The 21,279-nt window shown below is 43.3% G+C and overlaps 1 protein-coding gene across 1 annotated transcript; it reads left to right on the top strand.

Moving 5' to 3' along the window:
* Positions 1-2,375: 2,375 nt before the first annotated feature.
* Positions 2,376-8,282, top strand: LOC133902185 (enoyl-[acyl-carrier-protein] reductase [NADH] 2, chloroplastic). Its single transcript, XM_062343782.1, has 13 exons — positions 2,376-2,533; positions 3,122-3,372; positions 5,439-5,548; positions 5,627-5,682; positions 5,798-5,882; positions 5,958-6,005; positions 6,104-6,178; positions 6,267-6,378; positions 7,094-7,145; positions 7,224-7,275; positions 7,377-7,434; positions 7,685-7,783; positions 7,905-8,282. Exons 2-13 carry the CDS (start codon positions 3,126-3,128, stop codon positions 8,033-8,035), a joined length of 1,125 nt encoding a protein of 374 aa, XP_062199766.1. The 5' UTR covers positions 2,376-2,533; positions 3,122-3,125; the 3' UTR covers positions 8,036-8,282.
* Positions 8,283-21,279: the final 12,997 nt, after the last annotated feature.

Raw genomic sequence — 21,279 nt, 5'->3', positions numbered from 1 at the left:
TTTCAGGACGAGATTATCTCTCATTTCCCTTTATGAATCCTTTCGAAAGGAAGCTGTTGGAGATGAGAGAAAATAAAGGGAATGAGAACGAGAAGAAAAATCAGGAAGGGAACGAAATGAATGGAATATAATTAGGGATGGTCTTAGTACTTTAACTAGGGCTTGTGTGACAACCATGGGAAATAACCACATGAAAATTAACCAACCTTTGGCTCAGTTTCCTGGGCTGTTGAGCCCAATTTTGAAGGAGTTAGCTCCTAAGAAGCTGAGAGGAAAAAAAAACTAGAGTGTTTTGCCTAATGTGCAGTTTCTGGTGTGACTTGCATGGATGGGGAGAGACAAGATCAGTGAAACATTGGAGTCAGTTTGGAGGTTATGCACTTAAGTAACTCCAACCAAATATCTGTCATCCGGACAGGCCAATGTTCACCAAGTAGCCAAACAATCCACACGCTTCATACATTATCGTTTTCTGGTCCACTGTTTCATGTGTCGTCTAATCGACACGCTGTTAATCCTAAGCTGTGTTGTTAAATCAATAAAAAGATCCACTTCCATGATATTATCAATAAAAAGAACAAAAAAAAAATATTCACTTTGGTGATTTTGATTGTCACAGGCCCACAACGTTTTGTTCCACATTCTTCCTACTTGGAATCACACAAGATTTTAAGCGACGTTCAAATTCCACCGGTGAGGAGAGATTAGGGTTCACAGCTTTCGTCGGCAAACTTTTTCGGTGAGGATTTATACCTGCGAACTTAGAGGGAGGTTGGCGGACGGCAAGCATGTGATAGGAATATGACCCGATCTTTCAAAAGATAAGGTGATATATCAATTTGTGAAGCCTCGATGTTAATCATCCAAGGGCTTCGATCGAATCTCTCGCGAGCACTATACCATTACTCTGTGATTATCAACCGTGCTGAACGCAATTGATCTCGGCAAAAAGGCTGTCCTTGCATTCAAATTGAGAACACAAGCAAGAGAATAGAAGATGCAATCTGAAAATCTATTGCGAATATAGATAAAGTTCATAAAGTGGGATCCTCAAACCTAATAAGCGGTGAAACTACAATATGGTAGAATAATCTAAGAAAGCCCTGAATTGTTCAAGTATCTATGGCTAACTATATATAGAGTATGACATCGACCTCTCTCGTGCGATAACTATATATAGAGGATGACATCACACCTCTCTCGTGCAATTGCGGCATTGTACAAAACGACTTTCATAGTGGGGCTAGATCTATTAGAAAGATCGTTTTGTATTCTTTTCAAGCTGCATTTAAATATCTCCGTAGGACTCTGTATGAAAGAGATATGAATCGATTGCCACACGACTGTTTGTTTGAATTCGAATCGAATTTGAAGGCCAAGTTGATTCTTGCAATTTTTATTTCTACTTCCCGAATGAGTTTTGAGGTGGGACCAAATCTATTGGAATGCAGATGATATCCGATTTCGAGATTGTGCTCACACATCTCTATTGGATTTTTGATAAAAGAATTATTAATACTTTTATGAGTAGACTTTAATTTTGATTCAGATTTCGAATCTAAGTGGGACATGAATTGTGATCCTAATTGGCTTGACTTTGAGGTGACGTGATGGCTTGTAAAAGGTTTGAGAAACTTTCTTGTTTTGAAACTGAGTTTGACAAGAGAGGTCCCAAGAGCATACCGAGAAGAATAACCTAACAACATATAATTCTCCAATATTAATTAATAGCATATTCTCACCTAACATAAATAAAAGCTTCATAAACAAATTCACCTATCGTTCCTCGTGAGTGGTTGTATCCAGAGATAGCATGATCACATCAGTAGGTTTGATGGAAGTGGCAGGTATGGGGACAGAGCAGCGAGGTGGCAGAAACAATATCAGCTGTGGGCTATGCGATGAACAACTCGTGGGCTAATATTAGAGTGAGAAGCTCTAAAATGGAGATATTGAAATGGCGAGGATAATATGCACGGATCCAATGGAAACGACGCTGTTGGAGGCCAGTGGCGGAGGATAGTGGGGCCAAGGTGGCACATAGCCCCCTTAACCTTGAAAATTTATTGAAGAAACATTTAAATTTACTACTAAGTGCTAATAAATTGTTAATTTGACCTCTAATCTGACCCCTCTTTTTTTTTCAAGCTCAGCCACTGCCGGAGACGCCCGTAGCCGGTGTTCCGACGGTCAATTTTCATCGCTAAATGCCTGAGAATTAGCATCTCTCTTTGTTCCACCGCATTAGCGCTCACGATTTAGGCGCCCCTTCTGAGCCAGGCACCCCCGATCCGGTCCGGCTGAACCAGGAGAGGCCAAAATCTGGAGGACCCACCTGGCAGCGCGACCCTCCTGCCTCGGTCGGTCGCTCAGCCAAAACCCCTCGGCGGCCGGCCTCATCGAAATCAAACCCACCACCTTCCTTCCGCTTCTCCCCCACCTGCAACACAGCACAATCCTCCGCCTCCGATTCCAGCGCGCGCCCTTCGCTCTGCCTCTCGACCTCGGATCCCATCCCGCCACCCCGACCGAGGTAAGGCAAGGAAGGCGCCTCTGTTGCTGCTGCGGGGTTTGTTTGGGGAATTCTCCCATCCGTCGAGGCTAGTGAACCTACAAATGCCAGATGGCGGGGTTTCCAGTCAGATTGGATGATGCTTCCCGCGTCCTGCTGTCTATTAGTTTCGCTGCGAGGTTTTTGAGTCTTGGATTTAGTTTACCGCGCGGTGAATCGGTTTGGTTTCTTGTTTCTGCGGATGCTGAATGTGATTGTGCGGTAGGAGGCGCGGAGCGGACTTGAAAATCATTTATGTTCGTGTGCTCGCGCTACGGTGTTCTTTGTAAAATAAGAAATGGGTCTGGATTGTGCCGCTGTGGAGTAAAACTGAAGGAGTTCATCTAGATGGATAGTTGTTAACGCAGGCTTGGATTTTATCCATGCTTCATGGTACAGAAATGTTGTTTGTACTCGACTTAGAAAGCTGGGTTTACTCTATTTTGGATTGGTTATGTTTAGCTGATCTTTACTGCAACAGTGAAAACACTGAAATTTATACACCCTGTGCTTTGTCAGTGTGTATAGTTGATGATACTATGTTGAAATTATTCTCATTACAACATACAGGACAATGGGCGCATCTGTGACTGCTGGTATGCAAATGGTGTCTGCGCGCCCTTGCATCCTAGCCTGCAAACAAATGCTTGGGTCGACATCAGCACTATCTGTATTTGGAAGTGCAATTAGTACCAGAACTGGCTTTGCAAGCTGTGTTAGAACCACATCACCAGGACCCCTTATTTCTTCATTTCATAAGAGGGTTGTCGTGAGGGCAATGTCACAGAGAGGTGCCCAAGGGCTTCCCATTGATCTCAGAGGTAAGCTGAACTAAGATGCTCTTCACTCGAAAATTGACAAGAAGACATAGTTATTGATATATGCTTAGGCTGCACGTCTTTTCCTTGATTGTTTCTTCTTGGCATTGTTGTGTTAATTGTTTACTAATGTGCACTTCAGTTGTGCTTCTATAAGTTTATAGAACCATCAATCTATCACATTTGTTTTCTGTGTATGTCATGCTGTTTAACTGAGAAAACTTCACTTCAATTTTGACTAGGAAAAGGTTTTGCTATGAAGAATTCTAAAATAAATTACGGGACTTTGACCATTGGATTAATCTCCCTCCATAGCTACGGCAACAAAACAATAAATACTGCTCCATCTAAGGTGACCCGCGGGGTTTAAAAAGACGAGGTAGCAGTAAAATGGAATCCCTCTAGAAGCTTTCATACATTCCAAATTCATCCAACAAGATCTCGATATGAACATTCAAACCGAATTCTGCTAGGAAGCAAAGCAACATATTTGATATACTAAAACACACTAGTTAATTTTTTTTTGTTACAATGCTGTGTGCTCAAATAAGCTTCACTTTACCGGATACGGAAGCTCCAAATGTTTTGTAAAAGAAAGCGGAGGCAACAAAAAGAAAAAAAGTAGAGGCGACTGTCAAATGCACTAGTATGTTTTAGTATATCAAACAGCGTTGGTGGGGGTTGGCATGACACTATTTGGGCGGCTAAATGGTGCCACACCAACCCCTATTAGCGCCAATTTTTCGCGTCCAGGAATTCAACTTGCGTTATATCAGTAGCTTCCAAGAGAAGGAGCCCAAAGGCCACGTAGGATCTGCTAACTTGGCAAGCCATTGTAACATGACGTAGTTGACCATGTCAGCAAATGGTGAGGGTTGAAGCCTGTAAGTATGACGCGTGGGTCCATCTTGTCAGATCTGTTTACAGTAACAGAAGTGTAGTTTTATGATAAAATGATGCAAATTAAGTGTGGTTTTGTGAAATAGGAGAAGAAAAATGTAATTTTGTGATAGTGAAACCAAAAGAATTGTAGTTTTGTGATAAAGTGATGCAAAATAAGTGTGGTTTTGTGAAATAAGAGGGAAAAAGTGTAGTTTTGTGATAGTTAAACCAAAAGAAGGGTAGTTTTGTGATATTCACTTTATTTATGGGACTGACCAATGGATTAGTCTCCCTCCATCGCTACGGCAACCAAACAATAAATACTGCTGCATCTAAGGTGACCCGCTGGGATTAAAAGAACGAGGTAGCAGTAAAATGGAATCCCTCTAGAAGCTTTCATACATTCCAAATTCATCCAACAAGATCTCGATACGAACATTCAAACCGAATTCTGCTAGGAAGCAAAGCAATATATTTGATATACTAAAACATACTAGTTAATTTTTTTGTTACAATACTGTGTGCCTAAATAAGCTTCACTTTACCAGATACAGAAGTTCCAAATGTTTTGTAAAAGAAAACGGGGGCAACAAAAGAACAAAAACAAAGAAGAGGCTCCCACAGTAATCCTCTTCTTGTGTAATGGGAACTAATGAGACTACTTGCCAGCACCGAATTCTGTTATTGCAAATCCCAACCCTTGCATTCCTATAATTGCGCACTGCCTACAATTTCTAGGACTACTTTATCAAATGTAAAAAATTCCTATAATTGCGCACTGCCTACAATTTCTAGGACTACTTTATCAAATGTAAAAAACCAAAAACGTCTTGTTGGATAGTTTATGGATTGGGTGTTACTGTCATAATTGTTTCATGCGACTTTTGACAAATCATTGTTAATATATGCTGTAAATAGATTCTATTTTATCAGTTGCAAGAATATGTGCCTTATTACTGGAAAGGCAACATGGATTAGGTCAATTTCTTTTTTAGCTCTACTTCAAGATTTTTGAGGTTGTACAGTGAATACTTCATTTTTGGAGAACACAGTGAGCACTTCAGAAGAAAAAATATAACCATTAGCTAGTTAACTTTTTGATGAAATACATGATCTGACCTAGTGCACAATTGCACATCTTCAATTACTCCAAATTTACTAGTTTCGATTATCTTGCAATTTTGCAGGTAAAAGAGCATTTATTGCTGGAGTTGCTGATGATAAGGGTTATGGTTGGGCAATTGCTAAGGCTCTTGCTGCAGCTGGTGCTGAGATTCTTGTTGGTACATGGGTGCCTGTAAGTTGATCTCATTCATTAATATCTGACTGGATATTCTGGTGAATAATTGTCTTAGAGATTATCAAAATTCTGCAGGCATTGAACATATTTGAGACAAGCTTGAGACGTGGAAAGTTTGACGAATCACGGAAGTGCGTTCATCTGATTAACAATAGTTTGAGCATAGTTGAAGTTTTCTTTATTCTACTTCAGTGTTTCTTGCTGAAACTGTTATTATCATCTGACTTTTACAAGCATCTGATGCAGGCTGCCTGATGGATCTCTCATGGAGATCGCTAAAGTATATCCACTGGATGCAGTTTATGACACCCCAGAAGATGTTCCTGAAGATGTAATGCTCATCATATATGATGTTTTCGTTATCAGTTTTTCTTCTCGTTTTATGACCTTTTTATCCCTGTTGTAGGTTAAAGCAAACAAGAGATATGCTGGATCTTCAAACTGGACTGTTAAGGTTAGCTATAATGTGCCCCCCCCCCCCTCCCCCAAAGCTGCATCAATACTGTGCTGCAAAATCCAATTCTTGATTCCCTTGTTTATTACATCTGGTAGGAAGTTGCTGAAACTGTGAAGAATGATTTTGGCAGCATTGACATCCTTGTGCACTCTCTCGCCAATGGTCCTGAGGTTAGTCTGTCATCATCTTCGTAGTAGTTGCTGTCATCATGACCGTCAGGAGCATCTAGGTGACCTTTTTATTCTTGTCATCCCAAAGGTAACAAAGCCTCTGCTGGAGACATCAAGAAGAGGGTACCTTGCTGCAATTTCAGCATCTAGTTACTCTTTTGTTTCTCTACTTCAACACTTCCTTCCCATAATGAATCCAGGTAACATGCTGTGTCTGTTCTGATTCTTACGGATGTGCTGTGTATGTTCTGCTTTTCTGATGATTTAGTCTTCTGCTCCTATAATTTTGTCTCATTTTATTTTTTTTCTTGCCACTGCCCACCTGCACATGCTAGCAATACTTTTTTTAAGCGAGAATAATAGCACTATGTTTTTCTTACTAGTATACATGTCTGTTGAACGAAGTTGAAATGCCAGCAGCGAATTTACCTTGTGTTTTTTTATGAATTATGAGCCCTGTTAGTTTTGTCGTCACGATCTGTGATACTCACATTAAGCTGCTATGCCTGCTTAGCTCGTGTTTATTTCCTACCTCACTGGTGTGCAAGAATCCTTCCATGAGGCAGCCTTTGCCACATTTTCTTACATCAAAAACTTTACAAAGACAATGTTAGTTAGTCCTTAAAGGCACACCATGCATAGGGGAGGGGTAAGAATTAGGGGTAAGAATTAGGCATGTCAAGTTTGCCACACTTAGCTTTTGTTTGGTAACAATTTGAATAGGCCAGATTTACCATAAAATGGACCTACTGCTCTATGTGCCTTGGTGTTGTAAACTGTGTTCTAATGTCTGTTTAATGGAAATTATTTGTCTTTTCGTTAATATCGGATACTGTTTGTTCTGAGTTCTGATGCATAGCTTACTACCTTTTTTGAGGCATTGGTTCATTTTTTTAAAATTTCAATAACTTGCAGGTGGTGCTAGTATCTCTTTGACATACATAGCTTCTGAACGGATAATTCCTGGGTAAATGTTTTTTTAAAAAATTCACGGCGAAGTTATGAGCTATCATTACTTATGATTGTTTTGGTGATTGCTTTGTAGCTATGGTGGTGGTATGAGTTCAGCAAAAGCAGCACTTGAGAGTGATACAAGAGTATGCACTTCCTTATGAGATTTTGCATATCATACATTATGATGCCCAATGGTGTTTCCCCCTTTCGTATAATTACTTCCGTGCCTTTTTTTTCTATTCAGGTTCTTGCTTATGAAGCAGGTCGAAAAGGCAAAATCAGAGTGAACACCATATCAGCAGGTACCCTTTTTTCTTCTAATTTTTCTTTTGCGAACGTAGTATTTAAGTCCTCTTTAGGAAATCACACATTACACAACTTTGCATTGAAAAGCATCACTTCTATACAAACTTAGCAGCTAATTGCAAACTTATAACTTTATCTATAACACATATGTGATTTGCAGTTGTTTGGGCATCTAGCTTTGACAACTTAGCTGCCTTTGTATTCTGGTGTCATCCTCGTCATGGAATTGCATTTGTGTTTCCATAGGCCCACTGGGAAGCCGAGCAGCGAAAGCTATTGGCTTCATCGAGAAGATGATAGAGTACTCTTACGTCAATGCACCGCTGCAGAAGGAACTATTGGCAGGTAAAAATTGTTTTCATTTTCTTTGACAATCTCTTCTTTCGGACTGTTTTGAAAGGGGAAAAAAGCATGGTACTTCTATTCTTCTATACCTTCTCTGAAAACGGCATCACATATTCCACAGATGAAGTGGGGAACACAGCAGCGTTCTTAGTGTCTCCGTTGGCTTCTGCAATCACTGGCTCAACTGTTTATGTCGACAATGGGCTCAATACAATGGGACTCGCACTTGACAGCACTACTTTATCCACATAAGCATTGCTGCTGGATGTGAAGGTCCAAGCAAGGCTGTCAACTTTTGAATTTGGAACCAGAGTTCTAGGATGAATTTGAAGTAGGATGGTAGCTTTTGCTGGACGTTGAGATTTTGGTTTCATTTATTTTGACTATCAGTTGCCAACAAGAAATAGGGGATTGTAGGGGTGTGCAGTCTATTCATATATGTGTTGTCATGTTAGGCCTAAGCTCGGTAGAAGAAGGAAAAAGATGTTTGCACTGGACACTGGCTCTCTGTTTGTGTATGTTATATTCTTTGGCGGTGCTCACCGGTTCGTTGGCGATGTGGCTGCTGGCCTGACCTTGCCGGCGCCGGGGAAGGCGAGCATGTCTTGACCTCCACACCTCATCGGAGTGGATTCGCTTGCACAGGTGAGGTTACAGTAAGGAGAAAATTTCTTTTATGCCATTGTAAATTATACTGATGTACATCCAAAAAGTTTGTTTTCCTTGTGTGCCACTTCCGTTAGCTCTGTTAGGAGCAGCTGCCGTTTACCTCGCTGAGTGACGCCGAGGTGGCCGCGATGGCCATGCTCTCGGGCGCCTCTACCTCCCTCGACGCCACCGGCCTGGAGCACCGACCCATCGGCCGTGATGCCAAGACAGAGCCTGTTAGACAGGGTGTCTTACGATTTTGGGCTGACATGCAACGGCGGACACTGGGATGTCTTAGGCTGGGTCCAACCCATGGAGCAAGGCAGGGAGCAGTGAAAGGAAATTATATGAGATCGAGTCTCATCTACGTGTGACATGTGTTCTCTATTTTTTTTATATGTGTTAGACCGTTAAATCTAGAACGAATGGTGTGGATCAGGATCTCACGAAGATCTTTCTGTAGAGGGTTTTATATAATTTTCTTTCGGGAGCAGTACAATGCATAAGCTCTGGGCAAGGACGGGCAACGAAGAACAGAACGGCTTCTCCTACCCGGACTTCCCCACCTTCTAGAATCTCTTGCTAGCTCTTCTTAGATCCTCTTGTGCTTTCTCTTGGACCTTCTCGTTCTCCATTTCTCTATCAATCCTCCCTAAATTCCTCAGCAAATTGTATCAATCATTCATGGTACGTAACAGAGTCGTCGTCTGGTGATGAGACGGTGGGGAGGGGAGAGCTTCACGTGGCCTCCGGCCAGGGTTGGCGCGCGGCCTCATCTGACCCGTACGCGGTGAGCAGCGCCTTCGCCGACCTGTACGTGATGGAGATCGCCGAGTATGGATCGGGCTGCTGTGCCCTCGTCGGATCTGGGCAGTGCCTCAACTGCTCCCTTAGCTCGACCTTGAAAAATCCAAGCACAAATCAAACCTGCCACACAAAAACTGAAGCCCCGCCGCACAAATCGAAGCACAAATCGCACGGACAGGAGGAGAGCTATCCGCGTCCCTCGTTCGTTTCTAGGCGCTGTCGGTGGTCACAATCGAAGCTTATATGTAGAGATGGCCGTCGCCCCGTGCTCACACGTGGTTCTCAAGTCCCGTACTTGATTTGGTCAGCAAGGCTCTGTCAGGAACAAAGAGAGGAAGAGGAACAAAGAAGTTATAATGGTCTTTTCGCATCTCAGATAGCAGCCATGAGACGGGATGGAAAATGGCACGTAAGGGATGAGAAATTTAAGAAAGTGAATTTCTTGGATAGGGACGCAAGGGATCAGTGTAATTTTTAGTGGCACACAAGGAATTCTGTTTATCTCTGTAGCAAAAGCATTGCACCGTCTTCGGAAAGTTTCGCGAGGCAGTGGCTCGCCATGGCGGGCTCGAGGTTTGACTGGTGACGAGCTCGCCCGTGCCGTCTCCAAGATGAGGACCTCTGGTTCTTGGACAGAACTGCTTGTGGCGTGCTAGGTGATACGGGAGACACGGTTGGAGTGCCTGTGTAGCTGCAGATTTCCGCTTAACAAGTCAGGAAAATCCGGCGCAGCGCGGCAGTCGGAGCGTTCGGCCGGCAAGGCGCAGCCGCAACATATCATGGATGTGGCGGCGAGATGGTGCGTGAGGGCGCGCGGGGCGACAGGTGGAAGAAGACGACCTCTGCCACGCGCCCCTCGGACCCGCGACGTCTGTGAGGCAAGGAGGGAAGAGGAGAGGCCGCAGGCCGAGCGCGAGAGGGCTGCGTTGTGTGGCTGGGTTTAGTGAGGCCCAGTGCTACACAAGTCCTTTTTAATTTACTCGATTTAGTTTTTAAATCTATTTTCTAGTTCAGAAAATTACAAAAAAAATCTCAAAAACAATAGAGGGTCTTTCGAAACTACTGCCTACCAATCGTGCACAATAATTCGTTTATGATACTAAAAGCATGAGACGCATTTCAGAATTCAAGGAAATTTAAACAAACTCTGAATGTTCAGAAAATAAAAAAGATGCATATGAAATTTTCGGTATATTGGTCACACCGTATAGCTAGATGCACAGGCTGACGAGATTGGACTGCCATAAACCAATATTAAACATACTGTTAAGGGAATGGTATCATGCTGGTTCTCCGACCCTCTCGGTTCGCTTCAGCCAGCCTTGAAAAATTTCAGGTAAAGATGAACAATATTAACATAATATAGACCTAATCTTGCAGAGATAGGGTCGAAGGGAGACCAGCGCTGAGTATTGAAGTCAGAGGTATCGGAGGGCACGCTGAAGGTTTCATAGGCCCGAAGAGATACTAGGCGGAGGACAAGGATCTCGAGGCCGAAGGCACCCCTTGGAGAGGCATGGGCGAAGAATGAAGCAAAAGGCCAACCACGACGAAGTGAAGTACCCAAAGGTGATAAAGCATCAGCCAAAGGAAGGCTCAAAGGGGGTCTACCATTAGGCCGAAGGGTTGGCCGACGCACGTGGTTAAAGACATGTGTCACGTCCTGGTTGATGTAACATTGTCATAGTGTAGTGGTTGTAATACCCCTATAATATTCTAAGAATATTCCATAGAACATGGGTTTTAATGTAATGATGATCGGGGTGGTTGATGTATGACTATAAATATCCCCACCCAACTGATATGATGGATATGAATAGTCAATACACCATTAATTGCTAGTTCACTGTGTGAGCACTATTCCCTATGTTGTAACAGAGATCCCAACATCTGGTGTCATCCGTGGGGATCGAACCCACGACCATGTGGTGACTATCATGCCACCAAAGACTAGGAAGGGGAAAACACATGAGGTGGAAGATGACGATGGTGGTTTGGCCACCCCTGCATAGCAAGGAGAGACTGTAGAGGCCGAAGTGGCCGGAGCTTCGGCCAAGGTCCCGTGGGTCTAAGTACCTAGAGAAGGCGGAGGAGTTGGTGCTGGCCAAGTGACCGAGTCAGATGTTCAAGAGGACTATGGAGTCAGGGACTGTGAAGGCGACGATGCTCAATACAAGCGGTAGGTAGAAGAAGTGAACAAGCAGATACGAGAGTTATGTGAAGAGCTCAGGTCCTTCATCAGTCCATGTCCTCCTAGCAAGGACCTTCAAGGGGACTCAATGAAAACAGGGACTCGAAGATGGCCCATCAACAGGGGTTGAAAGAGCCAATCTGTCTGCAGGCAATATACTAAAACTCTCTGCTTTCTCTGGGTTTGCAAACACAGTTGTGGCCTCCGGGGTTCAAGATGCCACGGTTGCACTTGTATAACAATGAAACAGACCCATGAGAATTTCTGATGAGCTTTGAGGTCGGGGTGGAGTCATCTGGGAGGGGGGACGATTCTACCATGGTTAAGGCCTTCCTCCTTGTTTGTCAAGGGAATAGCTCTCTCATGGTATACTTCTCTCCCTCTGGGGAAAATATACTCTTGGGAGCAACTCCCGGAAGCATTGTTCTCACACTTTTAGGGTAACTACGCCGCTCCTATCACTGTCGGGGATCTGTTTGCAGTAAATAAGAATGTCACGTCCCAAATCCGTAATCATGTAATTAAACATAATCATGCTTCTTAAGAATTATGCTTAATTTTGTGTAATTTCATTTTTAAACATTGGAGCACTTCGTTTTGAGTCAAATGGATGAGAGAAAGAAAATTGGGAGAGAAAAGAATAGAATTCGCAGTTAAAACGGATTGCTTTCTCTAGCACGTGGGCCCCACTAGAGTGTGCCAACCACTCTCTCCTTCTCTCCACTTGGGCAGAAGCCCACTCCCTCTCTCTCTCCCTCCCTCCCTCACCCGTGCTCCTCTCTCTCCAACTGGCCAAGGCAAGTAGCAGCTCCCCTCTCCCTCTCTCAAGCACTCTCTCCTTCTCCCCCAAAATCCCACCTCAAGAGAAGGAATCGAGGTATGTATGCGGTACTCACGCGTTCCCTAGCTCATAAGCTTCTCATCCGTCCAATTCATTTTCATTTTTCTCGAAGGATTTGAGCCATTCTTGACTCGTTTTGGTGTTCTTGGTGAAGCACAAGGAGCACTGGTGTTCTTCCTCTTCTCAAGCTTTTCCACCTTTCCCCGATGATCCCCAATCTTAGCAAAGCATATTGAGTGAGTCTACTAGGCTCCCATGGCATAGATGCACATTTTGGTTGGATGAATCCCGAATTTGGAGGTAAGGTTGTGAAGTTAGCGTGTTCTTGAGCTTTGAAGTGAATTAGAAGGATTTTGGTGAGATTTAAGTTAAAAATTGAGTTGCTGGTTGGTGAGTGAGTTCTAAATTCTATAAACTATCTTAAACATATTTCCCTTTGGTTTGGACAGGCTCACAATTCAAATTGATCAAGTTTTCCCCTCGGGTTGCTCTCTACAAAAATCCGAAAACCCTGGATAAAAGTTCAGACAATTCGAACTTCCCAGGGAAAAACCCCCTTGTTTTAATTACTTACACAATGATCACAATGATGGGTTGATGGTGTTGGTTGGATGAGTGGTGAGGATGAGACGAGATGTGAGCGGTTTTAGGGGTGTTTCTCCTGTCCGGATGTGGAGTTCCCCTGGGTAGGTTAGGAGAGGAACTCAGACACCATAGACCGCTTGCGTCGCTTAAGCACCAATCGTTATTGTAGTTGGCTCTAGCACTTACCATACTTACCACATGTTGATATAATGGTAAGACAAGCCGAATAACTCCGTAGCTGTGATCATTTGTGCTTGAACATCGACGGTGTGAGTGGACAGGCTTATAGAGGTATTTGTGGTTGCTCCAGGAGTTAACCGAAGTGGGCTCCGTACCGAGCGATGCATGATTGGGGCTTATTAGGAAAGATTTATATGAGTACCCCTTTTATGTACCTGTGTGATCGTGCAAGCTGTATGCTCTTAAAATTTTGTGGGTAAAGTTGTACCCCCTATAGAGTGTAAAAATATTTTAGAATGTCGCGCTCTCGGTCATGAGCATGCTTTTGTCCATTTGTTGCAGTCGTAGAGTTGCGAGTGTGTATTGATGTAGTTGATGGTTTAAGATGATGCTTTACATATATTAGTCCTATGGTTCCTTTACATTATGTTCAATTGATGTTTATGGGCTAGTATGTTACTTTGGTCAAGTATAGATGCTCACATATGTGTATATCAAATTTTCTTTTGTATATGAAATTTACTTAACCATGTGGCCGCATCCTTGCTAACATCAAAATGCATAATACTTAGGGTTGGGTTATTTATAAGTGTTCATTATGAATTAAGTCTTGCGAGTACTTTCGTACTCACGTTGCTATTTTAGATGCTACTGGCGAGGAGGAGTTGTTCTTTGGCTACTTCACACTTACCAAGGGTGGTGGCAGGCATGAGTAGGCAACTACTCGAAGGTCATGCTATTGTGATAGAGTCTAAGGGCACTCCATCCTTCTTTTGTTGTATAGTCTTTAGTCTTCCGCTGCGTAGTTTCTTTTGTTGGTTAGGAGTTGAGTCAGTTTTTATCTCCTTCTAGCTCTCTTTGATTGTAAATTATAATAACTTGGTAAATGCTTAAGAACTTGTAATCTAATGTTAATTATTCGCTCTTTATTAAGCTGTGTTGTGATATTAAACGTTGGAAAGGCATGCGTTCCAATCTTGGGCACAAAACACGTGCCAGGATTACTAGTATGGTATTTCGATTAGTCCTGAGAGTCATAATTAAGGAAATAATCGACTTAATGACTAATTGAAATACTGTTTAGACGGTTCTCACAACATGGTATCAGAGCATGGTTTAATGAAGTAGCCTAAACATGCTTAAGATGTAGGTTAGCAAGAGTGTTAAACTCACTAAGCAACCCACTAAAGTTTCCTTTATACCTCATCAGGATTAATATGTATGAGCTTGCTATACTATGCCCCTAAGTATAACGTATGCTTGGTTGATGCACTTGGATTGTTTATTTATGCATTGTGTCATTTCCTAGTATGATGCATTTGCTAATCATGTTGCATTGATGCATCCCGATAGCGGCAAATATCAGGAGCTCGGTCGGTACGAGGTAGGGACCTGGTGTGTCCCGTACGATGATGATACGAGAAGTGAATATATTAGTAATAATGTATAAACATCCACCATACAATAGTAGATATGGTCATCTACCCATGTAATGATTACACGGGGTGTCCTGTAAGGTGATGGTATGGGAAATGAATACGTGGGCAACTGCGTACGAAACATCGCTTATGTGGCGAGTTGCACAAGCACCTTTTTCACGAATGCTTATTCTTTTCATGCGAAGAGTGATGTATGTGATTGGGATGATTGTGGAGAGAGATGCACTCGAGAAAGAACTGTGTAGGTAAGGGTCGAGCTTCCTTTCATATTCTGTTGTTGTTTTGCACCATACCTTTGAACATACATATTCCTTGATATATGATGCCTTGGTATGCACCACATGTTTGGATCCGATTGGTGCAAAATTGCTATGTTGGAGGTTGACCTTTCACGCTTTTTTTCATCTTGTCATTGCAATAGGATGAGAACCCGCCAAAGCCTAGGTGATCTCCTGAGTGTTCCAACAAAAATACCCCTTTGCCGCTTCCATCGCTGAGTATAGCGGACGTGCTCATGCAGATCAAGCAAAACCGTCAAGCGCAAATGGCTCTCCTTGAAGCTCTAGTGTGTAACACGACCCCTCAAGGAGGAGGTGGGGCCGGGCACTGAGATGACTTCTCGGACTTTCTACGGACTCAGCCGCCATATTTACGTGTGCCGAGGATCCTCTGGATGCTGACCACTGGCTCCGAATGATCGAGCAGAAGCTCACTCTCCTTCGATACGAGGACCATGAGAAGGTGCTCTTCACCGCCCATCAACTTCAGGGTGCGGCGGGTGCGTGGTGGTCTAACTTTCTGGCCATGCATCCCGCCAATCACTGGGTGCCTTGGGCAGAGTTCTGCTGGGTATTCCATGAATTTCATATTCCTAAGGGCCTTATGGAGATCAAGAGGCGGGAGTTTGTGGACCTTAAGCAAGGAGGCAGATCAATGATGGAGTATGTGCAGGTATTCAACCACCTTACACAGTATGCTCAGGATGAGGTCAACACCGATGAGAGGAAGCAATATTGCTTTGTGAACGACCTCAACTCAAAGATGTAAGATCAGTTGTCGGTGCATGAGTTCACTGATTTCAACAAGTTAGTGAGCACCTCTCTCATGGTGGAGTTCAAGTTGAAGAATCACCAGGAGGAGAAGAAGCGCAAGAGTGTCCTGTCGCCTTCCATGGGTGGGAGTTCTCAACGTGCACGGACGGAAAGTCAACCTCCTCCATCTCACGTGTCGACCTCGACTGCTCCACGACCAATGTGGATGGTGCGGCATCCATCCTTCTCCGCACTACAAGGACAACCTCCAAGACCCGTCAGTTCACAAGCGAGTGTGACTGGTGGTCCCGGTGGCCCGTGCAACAACTACGGGTGCGTCAGGCATTATGTGTGGGATTGCCCATACCCGAAGTCCGGAGTTGTGGTGACTGCTCCAAGGCCTTCACAGTCTGCCCAACCCACTCCACAAGCCTCCCAGGCTACACATGTCCCCAAGCATGGCTGAGTGCGCTACACCACCGCTGAAGAAGCTCAAGAGGGTGTGAATGTGTTGATGGGTACGTTGCTTATGAATTTAATTCTGTCATCATTCTTGCAGTCATTCTTTTTTATTCTAGAGCTTCTCACTCATTCATAATGATGAGTTATACTCGGTGTCACAAGCTAAAAATTAGCTCCATCTCTACACCTTATCTCATAGACGCCCCCAGAGCCAACATTCTTGTGAATCAGTGTGTGACCAAAACGTTGGTTATTATTAATGATATACCCTTCAGTGCAAATCTATTGGTAATGGACTCCAAAGGGATAGATGTCATTTTAGGAATGAATTGGCTCACCAAGAATAAGGCTACCATTGATTGTGCTCAACGGACCGTCACCCTTGTTGGTCTAGCCAATGCCTAGGTTCATTTAAAGCTTAATGATGTCGATCCTTGGCTTTATGCCTTGAACGTTGTCACAACCGCAGACCTCCTAGATATTCCATTCTTCTGTGAATTTCCTGATGTCTTCCTAGAAGAACTGTCAGGAATGCCACCTGACCGAACATTGGAGTTCTCCATTGAGTTATTGTCTGGTACGGCTCCGATCTCAAAGAGGTCTTATCGGATGCCGCCAAATGAGTTAGCGGAATTGAAGAAGCAAATTCGGGAAATGCTTGCAAAGGGTTTCATTCATCTGAGCTCCTCACCTTGGGGATGCTTGACGCTCTTTGTCAAGAAGAAAGATGGTACTTTGCGGATGTGTGTTGATTACCGTCCGTTGAATGTGGTCATGATCAAGAACAAAAATCTACTCTCTCGGATTGATATTATGTTCGATCAATTGACAAGTGTCTGGGTCTTTTCCAAGATTGACTTGAGATTGGGCTATCACAGAATAAAAGTCTGACTGGAGGATATTCCAAAGACGGCTTTCTCTACCCGTTATAGGTTTTACGAGTTCACCATTATGTCCTTTGGCTTGACTAATGCACCGATATTCTTCATGTATTTGATGAACATAGTCTTCATGGAGGAACTTGACAAGTTTGTCATGGTTTTCATTGATGATATTCTCATCTACTGCAAGAACAAAGAAGAGCATGCTAAGCACCTTCGAGTTGTTCTTGGCCGCCTTTGAGATCACCAACTCTACTCCAAGTTCACCAAGTGTGAGTTCTGGCTTAAAGAAGTTGCTTTTCTGGGGCATGTTTTATCCGAGAATGGTGTTGCACTCGAGCTAAGCAAGGTTCAAGATGTGCTCAATTGGGGGCAACCGTAAAATATCACTGACATTCGGAGTTTTCTTGGACTTACGGAATACTACCGTCGGTTCATTGAGATCTTCTCCAAAATTGAAAAGCCTATGACCAAACTCTTGCATAAGGGAGTAAAGTTTGCTTGGTCTGAGGCTTGTGAACAAGCCTTCCAGACCTTGAAGAATCTTCTCACCATTGCTTCCGTCCTTTCTCAACCAGATATGGACAAGAGTTTCAACGTTTATTGTGATTCTTCCCGTATAGGCTTCGACTGCGTTCTCTTGCAAAAGAGCTGAGTCGTCGTCTATGCTTCTCTCCAATTGAAGCACCATGAGGGAAATTATCCAAATCATGATTTAGAGCTTCTGCCATTTTGCATGCTCTGAAAATCTGGCACCATTACCATATTGGCTATCTTTGTAACATCTACACCGATCACAAGAGACTCAAATACATATTCACTCAAGCCAACCTCAACTTGAGGAAAAGAAGATGTGTTAAATTTATCAAGGACTACGAATTGGATGTTCATTATCATCCTAGCAAGGCAAACGTCTTTGCCGATGCCCTGAGCCATAAGGCTCGATGCAATTGCCTTATGGTAAAGCCCAAAAATGCCACACTCTGTGATGAATTTTGGAGACTTGGACTCAATATGGTCTTGGAGGGATTTCTTGTAAATCTTGAGTTCAAATCCACCCTCCTCATTCAAATTAAGGAAGCACAGAAGAATGACAAGGGTATGGCCCGAATTCATGATAAGATGAAGGAGGGAAAAGCTGTGGACTTTTTGGAGGATAATCAAGCATCTTGTGGTTTAGAAAGCAACTTGTGGTCCCTAAGGTCCATGAGTTAAGTAAGAAGATTTTGGGTGAAGCCCATGACTCGTTGCTATCTATTCATCCCAGGAGCACCAAAATGTATCAAAACCTCAAGCAAAGATTCTGGTGGACTCGCATGAAGCGAGAAATCACTTGATATGTTGCTGAGTGTGATGTCTGCTGAAGGGTGAAGGCCGAGCACCTTAAGCCGGCCGGTACGCTCCAGCCTTTACCCATTCTCTCCTAGGAGTGAGAGGAGATCGGTATGGACTTCATTATCGGATTGCCTAAAACATCTCACGGGTATGACTCGATTTGGGTCATTATGGACCGGCTGACCAAGTCAGCTCATTTCTTTCCTATCAAGACCACATACTCAGTCAAGTAATATGTGGAGTTGTATCTCACTCAGATTGTTTGCCTTCATAGAATTTCGAAGAAGATTGTCACTCAGTTCACCTCTCATTTTTGGAAGAGTCTTCATGAAGCCATGGGAACCAAACTCTTCCATAGCACCGCATATCATGCTCAGACCGACAGTCAAACTGAGAGGGTGAATCAAATTCTAGAGGACATGCTCTGAGCTTGTGTTCTCACGTATGGGAAGAAGTGGGAGATTTGCTTGCCATTTGCGGAATTCTCGTACAATAATAGCCATCACGCAAGCCTTAGAATGTCGCCATTTGAGGCTCTATATGGCCGAATTTTCCGAAAGCCATTGAATTGGTTTGAATCCGATGAAAGAACTCTTTTAGGCCCGGATTTGGTCAAAGAGGTAGAAGAACATGTTCAGTCTATTTATAAGTGTCTTCTCACATCTCAGTCTTGTCAGAAGAGCTATGCCGATCGCCGTTGGTGTGAACTTATGTTCAAAATTAAAGACTTTGTTTATCTTAAGGTTTGTCCTCTTCGAGGAACGCATCGCTTCCAGCTGAAGGGAAAATTAGCGCCCTGTTATGTGGGCCCTTTTCGGATTGTTGGTGGGTGTGGTGAAGTGGCTTATTAGTTAGATCTACCTCTATCCCTCTACGCCGTACACAACGTCTTCCATGTCTCACAATTGAAACAATGCCTTCGAGTTCCCACTGAAGTCATTGAAGTTGCGATTCAAGAATTGCAATTAGATCTATCTTATTGCAAGCATCCAATTTGTATTCTTGATGAAGCCAAATGGAAGATGCGATGTCAAGCTATTAAGTACTCAAGGTTCAATGGAGTAATCACTCTGAAGATGAAGTGATGTAGGAACGTGAAGATCAGCTTCATGCCGATTATCCTGAGTTATTCTCCCACTTGTGAGTGCTAGTTTAGTATTGTTCCTCACAGCATGGCATATTGATATTCTCTGAATCTTTCTGTTACTGCGCCAATAATGAGGTTCCTAGATTCATCGTACTCTTCTCCGACTCATACCGAATCTCAGGACAAGATTGTTTTAAGAGGGGAGGTTTGTCATGTCCTAAATCCATAATCACGTAATTAAGCATAATCATGCTTCTTTAGCATTATGATTTATTTTGTGTAATTTCATTTTTGAACGCTAGAGCACTTCGTTTTGAGTCAAATGGATGAGAGAAAGAAAATCGGAAGAGAAAAGAGTAGAATTCGCAATTAAAACAGACTTCTTTCTATAGCACGTGGACCCCACCGGAGTGTGCCAACTACTCTCTCCTTCTCTCCACTTTGGTAGCAGCTCACTCCCTCTCTCTCTCTCCCTCCCTCCCCCGTGCTCCTCCCTCTCCAACCCGCCAAGGCAAGCAGCAACTCCCCTCTCCCTCTCTCAAGCACTCTCTCCTTCTCCCCCAAAATCCCACCTCAAGAGAAAGAATCGAGGTATGCATGTGGTACTCATGCATTCCCTAGCTCACAAGCTTCTCATCCATCCAATTAATTTTCATTTTTCCTGAAGGATTCGAGCCATTCTTGACTCATTTGGGTGTTCTCGATGAAGCACAAGGAGCACCGGTGTTCTTCCTCTTCTCGAGCTTTTCCACCTTTCCTCGACGGTCCCCAAGCTCAACAAGGCATCTTGGGTGAGTCTCCTAGGCTCCCATGGCATAGATGCATATTTTGATTGGATGAATCCCGAATTTGGAGCTAAGGTTGTGAAGTTGGCGTGTTCTTGAGCTTTGAAGTGAATTAGAGGGATTTTGGTGAGATTTGATTTAGAAATCGAGTTGCTAGGTTGGTGAGTGAATTCTAAACTATATAAACTATCTCAAACATATTTCCCTTTGGTTCGGAGAGGCTCGCAAATCAAATTGGTCAAGTTTTTCCCCCGGGTTGCTCTCTGCAGAAATTTGGATACTCCGGATAAAAGTCTGGACAGTCCAGACTTCCTAGGGAAACCCCCCCTTGTTTTGTACTCAGAAATCATTAGGGTTTATGATGCAATTTGGTTTAGAACCCTTTGTATAGTATATATGCATGTCTATGTAGCATATATTCACCATGTAAGTCGAATCGATCGATGAAATGGCACAAACACGTTCTTTGTAGAAATTCGGAGAGTACAGAGAAAAGTCCAGAGACTCTGGAACAACATGTTCTCTATAGAACCCCAGAGAGTCTAGAGAATTATCCGGAGACTCTGCAGTTTGGAGAGTCCGGATAATTATCCGGAGACTCCGTAACACGGAGAGTCCGGAGAATTGCCTGGGTCTCCTGTACTTTTTTGATGTTGTTAGATCGCGAAGTTTGTTATTTCTTCACATGTCTTAACATTTAGCATGTTGTTATGCATATTGTAGCATACATTGTTGCACTTAATTCATACTCATCATTGCATGCGTTCTTCTTTAGTGAGCGAAGAATCGGCACGTGACGCGGGTGCGGTTGAAGACGACGCCAATCTCCTCGAATTCCATGAGTGTTGCGTACGCAGCATTAGGTGGTCACCTGAGAAGCAAGGCAAACATCTAAGCATAGTTCTCCCATTCATTTGAATCATATGTGTCTAATGTGATAAGTATGCTTTCTATACGTTATGCATGCGTTCGAGTTGATGTCGGGTTTATGATGGGTAGAACCTATGTTGTGCACTAGTTCTCAGTCATGAATAATTGTTGATCTGTATCCTTGTAGCCTGGGTTTAATATGATTTTGTCTAACTTAAAATATTATTCGTGATTCTTAGCAAGTACTTAGGTCTTCAGTAGCAGTCGAGCGGAGAAATGTTTCATTGTTTGCAAGTATAGGCTTTAATTATTTGCACAATGATCACAATGATGGGTTGATGGTGTTGGTTGGAT

This window comes from Phragmites australis, chromosome 20 (assembly GCF_958298935.1).
Source record: "Phragmites australis chromosome 20, lpPhrAust1.1, whole genome shotgun sequence".
NCBI lineage: Eukaryota > Viridiplantae > Streptophyta > Magnoliopsida > Poales > Poaceae > Phragmites > Phragmites australis.
This window is presented reverse-complemented; position numbering and strand designations above follow the sequence as displayed.